The following is a 12,088-nucleotide window of genomic DNA, read 5'->3' on the forward strand; positions in this document are numbered from 1 at the left end:
GAGATTTTAGAAGATCAATTAAAATCAATTAGCTACATAGATCTATACCTATATGATCCCAGAACCATGTTGCTGATTCTTATTATATACGTGAATATTCCTACCAAATGTATGAAGAAACCCGACAGAAAGCATTTTCATGCCAAACAGCGAGCACTGGGAGCCACATATCTGGCTAATGAAAACAGAAACAAATACACTGACTTAAAATATCTGATGATCTGACCTTCTGCATACTCATACCAAATGAGACCTCATATTGATTTCACACCACTAGACATCAGTGGAAGCTACGCTGAAATTAAAGAAGGTGCAATGGTGTGCATTTAGGATAATTAAGAGGATAACTTGATCCTTCATGAATTATATTTTTATCTACAGAAGATTACCAATGTTCACAACATTATCAGTCACGAAACTCATGTCTTTTTTCAGGTGCTAGCTCATGGAGTCATGGGACTAGGTAACGTTACCAAAGTAATTCAAAGGGAAGTTAATTCTCTAGCACTGACTGAATGGAAAAGCTTCAAAAATGTCTAGATGACTGAAAAGTTAAAACAAAGCCCAAAGATGAACATATACTCAATATAAATGAACATGTAAGTATATATATGTAAAATTAAACATCTCAAAACTTTTTCAGGCAGTCTCAGAGATTGTAGACTAGTGATTTTAAGCACTTGATTATGGTGATGTTACATACAACAGCTCATAACAAGCCTAAATTTGTTTTTAGATTGCTCTCTGCCTTCTCCTCCCACCTTCTGCTCAACTCAAAACACAAAAGAGGGATTCTGGTCATCATGAAAACCATCCCAGCTGTCACTAGCTGGGCTCTCACACACCTTCCCTCTGTAACTGGGATACATGGCTTTGTTCTCTCGGAAAGCAAAACAAAACAAAAATACACCTTTTTTTGTTTGTTTGTTTTTGATCCAAACACTAGATTTTATTTTTTTTTTTTGCTGGCAGATGGCCAGGGAGTGGGATCTGCATAGCTTTCACAGGAGGACTCTCACCAAACTCAACATTTGGCCCTACAATAACACCTTTGCATGTTCTACACCTACATGCCTGGATTTACCAACAGGAAATTGCTACTAGCCATTTAGTAGCCATTAAAAGCAGTAAGTCATCCATAAATATGGGGGGAAGGGGGAGAGGGGGGAAGATGATGGACAAGCATATCTGTAGGAATTCAACCAGTAAGGAAGGTTTTTTTTCGTGAGGTTCCCATTTAACAGTAGGGCCTCTAACATGAGGCTAATTAGCACTGGGGACAAATAAAAGTGCATTTTGCTATTTTGACAAGGGGAAATCTCTTTCTATCCCAACTCAGCACTCAGTCTTTCTTTTATTTCTTTTATAAGAAAATTATGACTATTACTGATATATTGGCAAAAATTATTTTAAAAATAAAACCATTTTCTCTAGAGAGGTATGAAATTTTGAAGGAAATTGAGCCTGATGCATTTGAAGATGGATACACTTCTTTCTAAGGATTGCTAAGGATGAAATTCTGCTCTTCCTGATCCCATTGCAATATATGCTTTTCACTGAATCATGTTGTGGTAATTTTAGTACCTTCTTTTTTTAAAATCTAAAATATAGAGCATAATTATGGACTCAAGAGAGCCATCTGTGATTACTCATAACAAAGCTCACATTCATGTACCAGTCCTTAATTGAATAAACATTCAAGTATTCAGATTCCTGTTGATATTTCTATTTTGCAAATTCATTAAAGAATTAGAAGTTCACCAATGCCTGCCAGTGTTATACCCTATGAAGGGCTGAATCATACTTTAATTTAACAAATGGTTTAAATTGAATGTCTAATGTAGCAAAAGCAAAAAATTATTTTAAGGGCAGCTGTGATGCTGAATACTCAACCTGTGTGTATTCTAAATGGTAGAAATCACTATGAAGGAAGATAAGTCGGTCTTGTGAGCAGTATCATTAAAAAAGGCTTAAGAAAAAACAAGAAACTGTTCAGTTTTATATATATTGTGTCCTTTTACATTTTTGTATTTATCTATATTTTAAAATTTTATTTCTAAACGTTTATTCTCATAAAGTTACAGTACAATTGGCTTCAGTTTCCAGAAAAGTTCAGAGGTTTTTTTGTATCTCTCTGCAAGATTTCTGAGCTGGTTTTTGAAGGCTGAAACCCCACCCACCTGCCTCAAACTTTCTGGCGTGGTGCGAATGGAGGTGGAAGTAGGCCCAGAGGAAAGTTAAGGTGGACATTCAAAATGTAAAGTCACTTGTTTATTCGTCTTGTTATGTTAATATATTCTAGTAGTATATAATATCTATAAATGTATATTTAAAATATTTCCATAATTACAAAACAAATAATAAATGTTATTATTCTTGCACAATAACAATTACAAAACTATTGGATCTCATCTGTTTCTATCCACTCTAGAAACAAAAATAATCAGTTCTATTAGCTGAACTTTTTTTTTTTTTTTTAACAAACAAACCCAAAACAAAAACTCGTGGTCATGAAAATGATATCATGTGAAATAACTTTCTTCCTCACAGAGAAATCCCTAACCTCTGTCTCATGTTCTTGGGTAATTAAGCGAAGAGCTCTCAAAGCCAAGTCCATTGTGACAAAGATCATGAGCTTCTCACTGGTGTGGGACTCGGATCCAAATGAAATGTTTCTGTGGGCAAACAGTTGGACAGTAATTCAACAGAAGGTATAAGAAAAAATGTAATAAATTAGTAGGTGCTTTTCCCCTCCCCCCCCACTCTTGACCCTCTTAATGAGGGAATACACATTTATAGCCACTGGTTCCTGTGTTTCCCTTAAAAACAGAGTTAACAAGACAATATGAACATACCTGATTCGACAGCTGCCATCAGATTCATACTTCAGGTTAATGAAAAACAAGTGCTCTCAAAGACTAAAGAAAAGAGAACTGCCTAAGATCTATCTCAAAGAGAGTTACAGGATAATTCTTAAACTCAGGCAGTGAAAGGTTTTGACAGTAGAAGAAAGAAACCCTGAAACAGCTTGCATATCATATTTACTACTGTTCACAGAAAAGTTTGGAATTTTCTTATCAAAGTTATTCCTGAGCTCCAGGTAACGAACGGCACAAGAGCTGCAAACTTTGTTCAGGACTTACGATCTTCTACACAACCCATTCAATATTCGATCCACTTCCCATTTTTAAACTGCAGCTTTTAAAGCTACCGGTTGCTCTCAATTATGGGGGAAGACAACAAGGAAGAGGAACAAGTAGATCTGAGAAGTTTCCTAGGGGGCAAGGAGGAGACAGGTTACGCATGTTTGTCATTTGTTAATTGCCACGCCACCTGACTCCGCCAGCAGTCCGAAACGGCACGCTTCAAAACCAGCCAACTGCCTGAACCGCCTGGTGTAGGGCAAACTCTGCTGCTTTGTCACTAATAAAAAGCACATGACAAGGTCAGGGGATGCCCATGTACACCGGAAAAGGCTTTTGCCTTATCTTAAATTAAGCAGTTCAAAATATTGATATCCTGTCTTAAAGAACAATCTGCTCTCTAGTAAGACTATACACCTGCAGCTGCGAGACAAATGTTTTTGCGGTCACCCTTCTGCTTTTCGATGAACCAGTGATGACTGTCAATGCCAGGATCAGAAAGTGATGTGCTAATTCAAAAGCATGTTTAAGTCCTGTACACACATATTAACACATAGATATGCTATCCCCTAATAATTCTGAGTTAACAAATGTTTGTTAAAAGAAAATGCACTGAGCAACTGAAGCCTAATTTGAAAAGGAAATACAATATTCCCATAAATGTATGCATGAAAGCCAAGAAGCTGCATAATAGGCATAGAAAACATAAAAATATGCGATTTACATATATTACACACTAATAATCTCTGTTCTGACATTATATTTAAAGAGCTCTGGCTGAGACGACGTGCTTGCAGTTGAGTTGCTTTTTCATGAAATACAAACAAGGACACTCCTGGCTACCAGTTCCCTGAGACATTAGTCTCTGTCTTATTCCTGCAAAAGTCAACCCTTTGCAGGTCTGTAAGACAGAGGTTCTCTCACCACAGCCAGGTAGTAACAAGTAAACCAGATGAACAAGGAGAATAATCAGTCATCTGGAGGAAATCTGCAGATCTTGTCTTGATGTTAAAAAGTGGTGAACATTAACAAGGTGGGACTCTTTCTGTTCTCTTATTCTTTTAAACAAGAACAACAACATTTTATTACCCAGTCTGCAAGACAGGTATGTTGTGGAGCATTCTGCTTCCTAAAACTGGCCAATACATACAGTTTTCTCTAACTTCCAAATTCAAGATTAACATAATAAAAATAAAATTACAGTACCCTAGCCATCTCTGTGTGCCCTCTGCCTTCACCCAGTGCTTGCCTTGAACAACATATTTGTCTATCGTATTCAAGAACAAAGTTAGAAAGGAAACATACCGCATGGAAAATAAAGCTTCCCTGGGGGATCTGTGTGTCAGACCCTCATTTAGAATAAATGGAAGTCAAAGGGAAAAAGAAGGTTTAAGTCTGGTAAGAATACGAACCCGTGAATCTTAATATTGGATTTTGTTCTACACATTCTAAGGGGGTTTTTTTTAAATCACAAAAGATTATTTGGGCTTCAAAGTCTCCCCTCCCCCTAAAGTCACCATAAATTCAGCTTTACACACAGAATGTCCAGAGTGCTTGCCTTCGAGAGAGAGACATGGATGGGCGGAAACATTATGTTAATTGCTCACACACCCAGATTTATTGTGGTCAAAAATCCACTGGCTAGTAAAAAGACCCTCTTTCTTTCTCATCTAAATTCCACGCACACAGGCAGGGCACTGCAACATGCCCACTCAGCGGAAAACTCCTGTTTCTCTTTCTTCATGAAATCCCCAGTGCAGAGCACTCTTTCGACTTTGCGACTGCCGCTACCTCAGCTGCTCAGTCAGCACCTGGGTACCTGCAGGAAGAGCCCCGAGGACGTTATGCCAAGAGGATGCCCTGTGACACACCCCACAACTAAGGGGTATTTCACACACAGTAACACTGCAACATAGATGACCAAAGCCTGAGGCTCTTTCAGGCATAAAGGCATTCTCTGTTTTGCTACAGTCCCACAATTTGTTGCACACATAATTTACGTACCTGAGGCTACATCACTCCCTTATATCTAAACACAATGTCTAGGTATGTCACTTCATACATACATACATTTTATATATACATATATATATGTTTACATATATATATGTATATTAAATCATTGTTTAGGCCCCAAAACTGTTTTAGAGGAGCTCTTGGTAACACTGCATGAATTTAGGGCTGGGTTTTTTGTTTGTTTGATGGAAAGATCTTGACCAGCCAGTGCAGGTAATCATTCAGTTCCAAGAAGCTGTTCAAAATCTAAATGGATATAAACAATCTCCTTTATGCATTCAGTGATGAACCCACGATGGCAACCTTTGAGTGATCAGCCTCCTCCTAATTCTATTGGTAGAGACGCAGGATATGGTCAACAGCTCTAAGCACTGGGGTAGAAAAAGGTTTCAAAAGTCTAAAGAAAAAAAAACCAAAACAACAGAAGTTCCTTAGCATAAAGACAGGGCTGGGTGTAAAGAAGCACATTAACAGATTAAAGTCATCTAATCTGCTTCAGGATCTCCTTTTGATTATATCAAACCTCAAATCAGCAAGACTTTGTGGTGAGGAAACCTGGCCTCACTTTTTTTCTCCCACTTTGCCCAGACATCACAAGATTTCTTTACTGTTGCGCTCTACTTCAGTGTCACAGACAATATAAGCTTTGTGAAAGGAAAAAAAGAAAAATAGGGAAAAAAAAATCCAACACATTTTCCATAGCCAGAACCAACATACATTTAAACTGACACTAACAACTACTTTTGATGGATTAACACTGAATCTCCAAAAGATACTTATGACAAAAATATGGAAGCCTTGCACACTACAAAACTGGCCATTAAAAATATTTTTTAAAAATGAAGCAACAAATATAATGTCATGGCTTTTGTTGGAGACTGCGTTTAGAAATCAGAATTCTTTAGAACAAAATTCATTCAAGTCTTCTTGGAAGTATATCCGCTTGTTTTTCTGTTGGTATTTTTTTCCTGAGGTTTCAAGCCATAAAGTTTTGTACCCCACTCTATGCTATAGGAATCTGTGAAACTTAATTACATTTACCGTTACAAAAAAGGGTTTATGAACTTTTGCCTTTGGGCAAAAATGTTTATTTCATTGCCTTTGTTATTCATTCTTTTCAACTCCAGTGCCTTTGAACTTTTCAGCTGCACAGAGTTATCACCGTTGCACAGGAACCAGGAACTGTACTCCCGAGATGCAAACCACAAGTTGAAGAAAACGAAGGAGGCAAAGATATACGAGTCGTTATTTTGGCCACCCTTTGTGCCATTAAAATCTCATTTTCTGCCTATTAGAATGCCCTCTCCCTGCTTAGGCAGTGGTGATAGTCAGTGATTAGTGTGTAATTGAGTATAATTGTCTTTTCACTTTTCATTTGTGTCATTCTGAGCTTCTCTCTGTTTTTCTAACCACTGAGAGGAAAAAAGGGTAGAAAGCAGATAAAGCTGTTAAAACTCTCACTTTCAGCCCTGAAGAGATTCCTGATCGTAATTATAGATTGCATCCTCTTTGTGCCTTCTCAGAATTTAGTGGACATCTCTTTCCAAGCACCTGGGCAAAGCTCTCACTAATAAAATAAACTACCACCTATTCAAGCTTTAACTAATAACGTCAGCTTCAGACAGATGCTGTGTGTAGGAAAATTTAACCAACCTTTTGACACTCAATTATCAAGGCAATTTATTAACATGATTTCCTAAAAAGAGCTCACGCAAATTAGAAAAACAATTATGGTATTCCTGCATTTATAGATTGCCAAAGAGCAGTTATACTCCTAATTTATGCATTTATAACTCGATTATAGCTCATCTCAATGCACACTGCTCAGCCCTTGGAACTCTCCTCATACAGCTTGCCTGTAATTTTTCTGGACTGTTCAGTAAAACCTTGGTGAGATTATCTTGAAGAGATATCTTATTCTCAGAAAAACTACATGATCTACTTTCTGTACCTAGCCATGGATCTTCATGAGAATAGCAGTACATTACAAACACTTGACAACTGAATGTAAACATGAAGACTGCATGATTACATTATAAATAACTTGAAATTAAATATAAGCTATGACTCTTGATTCAGCCAGTAGGAGGAAAACAATTAAAAAAAAAAAAAAAAAAGGAAACTAGCAAACTGAAATCATGTGGCTTGTATAAAGAATACATTATGGTTTAAATTTGGCAATTCATTATACTGTGGCCTGAGGGAATAGACTCTTTGGTTCTGGTATACAGCAAATCCTCTGTCTGAAAACACAGGACTGACCTGAGGTGAAAGGCCATTGCCAATGGCAGGGTTCATGGGATTTGAGGGCCCGGACGGAGGCACAAAGCTGTCTGTATAGCTGGAAAATCCATGCCTGGTGCTGGGTAGGCAATAGGCAGAGCTGCTCTCTGGATTCGAAGGGAGGCTGCTTTGGTGTACAGTGCTTGGAGGGAGAGGCTGAGGTCTATGGACAGTACTGCTTGGATCAGACACAGCTAGAAGCAAAAGAAACATGTTGATATGTTTTCCTCCTTTTTTCTGACGTAATAAATTCATTACATGAAGCTCAACTTGACAGAATTGCATCAGGATCTGCATCTAAATACTGGTTAAGTAGAAAGGTAAATATTTAATATTGCCAGATATTTAACTGGCCTGTAAGATTACACAAAAATTCTTAAATAGACTGTAAAAGTCATAACAGACAAATGCAGTTTTCAGACAATCCTTAGTGGGCACATATCATTCAGAACTGATACAGCAATATATTTTATATATGTATATATGCACATAAAAAAGAAGGGGAAAGCTTTATTTGCTTAGAAGACTGGTAACAGGCTTTCCCCTCCTGGTCACAGTGCAAAAATTCTGCCATGGTTTGTAGTGAACCTGGCAATAGATGGGAGAAGCCTTGGGCTTTGAAAAATTCCCTTAATTAGAACATCCACCAACAGTTAGGATCCAAATCTCAAGGAGGAAGCAAGAAAAATACAGTAACTTGTTTTATAAAATCTGACATGCAAGATTTTTCTTTAAATCTAGCACAGCATAGATTTGAGGCTCTATTCCTGCCCCCCAATCCATCAAAAGTTCACAGAATTGCTGATAACATTAAGACAAATTTTTACCATACTGAGACTTGCTACTGAGCTGAAATAAGACCGTCTGAATAGCTGTTATTTCCAACATCAAATAATATTCAGAGTACTTACTTACAGAGGTTTCCAGTGCACCATCATTGAAAGCAACAAAAGACAATAGAATGCAACTGCTGCCTCCTTCCCCACCACGCTGGGCACTCTCAGCGAGGGAGGCCAATGTAACAGAAGGGTACGGAAGTGCCTGCCTCGCGTTACCAGCGCTGCACCTCTGCCATGCAGGACGCTGGTATTTTTCTAGCTAGCACCATTTACATGTAACCAGCCCTTTCTTCCAGCAAAACAAACCTGAGTTCTTAATGCTTTAAGTGAGCAGGCTTGCAAGGTCCTGCCTGACCTGAAATTAGGCAACACCCCTTCTTCTATATTAGAGAAGAAAATAATTCTACAATTAATCAAAACAGGAAATCCCCCAATAACATTATTTTAACCAAGTACCTGTTGGCTACTGTACCTTGCGGTATGGAGGTGGGTTGGTAAGAGGGCTCAGAGAGCTGGTATGTTGGCAAAGTTGGCATGGCACTGGGTGGAAATCCTCCTGGGATCAGATGGTTGAAAGCCATCAGTTGATTGGCTCCTGCCTGTTTCCTCCATCTAGCACGACGGTTACTAAACCAGACCTACAAATGTTTTAATTAGGGACATTTGATTTTTGTACATTTAGTATGTGTGCATGAGAAATAATGGCATTGTGTTTCAAATGCATTCAGTGTCTGAGATGAGAGATACAGAAGATGTGCACTGGGCTCAGAGCTCCTAGACAAAGAAGCCCTTGGCACACTTTTCCATGGTTCAACAGACAGGACACAGGAATCCTAAAAGTTTCCTCTCAAATACAGCCCCTCCCAAAAAATAAGATGACTAATACTTTCAAGCTTTTGAATACTTTTAATAGCTATCCTTATTGTGCCAGATTTAATGAGAAAGAGAAAACATCTCTTGTCTTTGTATTTAATTTGCTGACAAGTTAGGGGCATCAGTTAATGCACTGTTGAAAGGTGCTTGTACTTACATATTGCCCTAGTGATCAACAGAACTTATAATTTTTAATTTGAAAAATACAGGCCCTGTGTACAAAACACAAATCCCTACCAGCAAGTTTTCACGTATTCACATATGTACAAAACATCTCTTAAAAACGTGACATTAACAGTAGATCAGAATTTCACTGTGAGATTAGCATTTCAGAACCACTCTGAAACCTGTTCCCAGGACAGAGTACTAAGAAGGTGGGGTTTAAATTAGCAGGACATTCTAGCTATAAATCTGCTTTCCTTCACATTATTGTCAGTTCATGTTTTAAGTTTTTAAGTCTTGGATGGCTCTTATTGCTTCCAAGAAAGGAAGAGGCTAGACTTCACAAATGCAGACGTAGTAGGAGTTGTAAAACACATAGGTTTATATGTATATTATAGTGATAACATGCCACAAACTGGAAGGGCAACCAGCCCCAGCAGGGGTGCCTGGACCAATGTGCAGGTACACTGCCCTGCTGCAGATTTAGAGCAACTTCTAGATTACAGCACTCAGGTCGATGAGGTGGAACATCACAGAAGAGAAAGGTTGTTTGAGATAAGGGAGGCTACACACGTTTGTAAACAAGGAGACAATTACTCATAATTGTACACCCTGAGGCAGCTGCAATGATCATCCATGGATACTAACAATTAGATAAGACTGTAACTGAGTCCCAGCATCTGACAAGGTACACCTGCACAGCCTCTAAGGTAGTCGGGTCTGAGAGCCACTGAGGTACCTTAGCTGATGAGCCACGTGTAGATACATTTGTAAAAGTGAGTTGGGTCTCAGATCTGTCAACCTTCCTGCAAGCAGTCCGTGCTGGCTTATGAACCAGCCATCACAGTTTGGATTTCTAGGTGTAGCATGATTTACAGACCATGAGTAGCCCTTACACGAGAGTGTAACAATGTTTTGGACTACACTGTGGACTTCCCCTCCACTTGCTATTTCATAGCAGGAGCAGTGGGACTAACTGGGCCATCTGGTTTCTGATGTGGGCCATCTGTCACCACGTAGCTTGATCTGACTTCATCCTTTTCAGAATGAGATGCTTAGTTCACACAGCTGCCTCCTCTTTTGGCCATAAAGTCTACTCCTCAATTACACACTCCCAGTCCAGTTTAAGATTCAGGACAGAAGGATAGATGGAGCCTCTGTTCTACCTCAGGAATCCCTCTCTTGGTTTTTTTGCTGCACCCTCTGCCTCCACATGAACCATTTCTAAAAACAGCTGGCAGAGACAAGGCACCAGGGTGGAGATGCAAGACCTGCAATAAGCAATAGTTGAGGATGGGTTTAGATTCAGCCGTATTTTTTTTTACTTTCTCTTCCTATAGATATCTATATTCTTTTTCACCTCTCTCCTTACCCTTTGCTTCCCTCACTGACATTGAAGTCTAAATTTCTTATTTACTTCTCACAGACTCCTCCTACCTGCTTATGTCTCCCAAAGCCCACCAGTGACACACTCCCGCAGCAGTATCTTTAGAAGACAACCAAGAAGAAGGAAAAAGGGGCAAGACACACTGAAGAGGGAGGAAGAGGCTTTGCTAAAGAGCCAAAGAGCACTTAGGAAGGATAATGGAGGTCAGAGACTGAGCAGGGAACAGCAAACACGTGCTGTAATTAGCCTACCCAGGTCATTAACTATGGCTTTCTCCATGACACTCTCCCTTCTTCAGGTCAAGAGGGTTATCTGATGATCTCCAAATGCTTTGGGAACACTAACTGGACTAAACTACATGAGTGGATTTCACTGAGGAAAACGAGGTAACAAAATTTTGCCTTTAAGCCTTAGATCTTTATTAAAATAAGTATTCAGTAGTAAGTGATCTGCAATAATGCCAATTTTTATGCTTTTGTTTACAGATTGATTTTGGCTCATTTTATAAATTTGCATTTTTCCAGAACCTATACCAGATAGATATTCCCTGAAACATAGATAACAACCCTGCAAGGAACACACTCAATGGTATCAAAAAGTCTACAGCAGCCCTGTGATGAATGTACTTGCACAGAGCTCTGTTGCCACATGGAGTCACATTACATTAAGTGGGACTCTGCAGGGGTGCAGAAACTTGCCTGGGCTATACAGAAACAAGGCTATGTATTACCACCTTGGTCCCACGTGACTGAGTCATGCTAAATGGGTGCTACTTGACTGACACACATGTCACATGCTGCTGGCACAGCCATGGCTCCAGGCCTGTCAGCTCCAGCCACTGCCACTCCATACTGCCTTGCTGCCCCATCAGCTGGAGAACACACCTTCTGCTGCTTGCCCTGGCTTCTTACTTTCCCCAGGTGGCAGGAAGGCAGATGGCACCTGACTAGCGCCCAAGTTAGTCCAAGATTAACCCACCAAAATCCCTTGAACAAATTCAAAACTACAGAGCAAGTCTTATTGCCATTAATACCACATGCACTCATGACTACAGAACAGTAGAGGCACAGAAAATAAATTTAAAAACAAAAACAAAAACAAAAACCAACACAGTAAGCACCGGGGGGCAGATCCATATATATCCTTGTTTCCCCTTGATTTTAATGGGCTTTGGACCTGCATTAGTAAAAATATTAAGAAGAATTTATCATTAAAACGACCGTAAGTATGGCCTCAACTCACATGTTTTTACAAACAAACACACCAAAGCTCTGAATCTGTAATTCTGGATGTTTCAACACATTAGCTTTTACTATTGTTACTATTTAGTATCATGGTCTTGCCATTTTCACATGGTGGCCTGTATTTAAAACATGACGCCTATG

The 12,088-nt window shown here is 39.1% G+C and overlaps 1 protein-coding gene across 7 annotated transcripts in view; it reads right to left on the bottom strand.

Annotated features, from left to right (window-relative positions):
• PAX3 (paired box 3) overlaps positions 1-12,088 on the bottom strand; it is a 79,457-nt gene that overhangs the window by 5,441 nt on the left and 61,928 nt on the right. For all 7 annotated transcript variants that reach the window (XM_074911887.1, XM_074911882.1, XM_074911885.1 and 4 more), the window contains 2 exons: positions 8,754-8,919; positions 7,422-7,636 (listed from right to left, as the gene is read on the bottom strand). In XM_074911887.1, coding sequence (XP_074767988.1) covers positions 7,422-7,636; positions 8,754-8,919 — 381 coding nt within the window. The remainder of the gene's footprint in view (positions 1-7,421; positions 7,637-8,753; positions 8,920-12,088) is intronic.

This window comes from Athene noctua, chromosome 8, assembly GCF_965140245.1.
Source record: "Athene noctua chromosome 8, bAthNoc1.hap1.1, whole genome shotgun sequence".
Classification (NCBI taxonomy): Eukaryota; Metazoa; Chordata; class Aves; order Strigiformes; family Strigidae; genus Athene; species Athene noctua.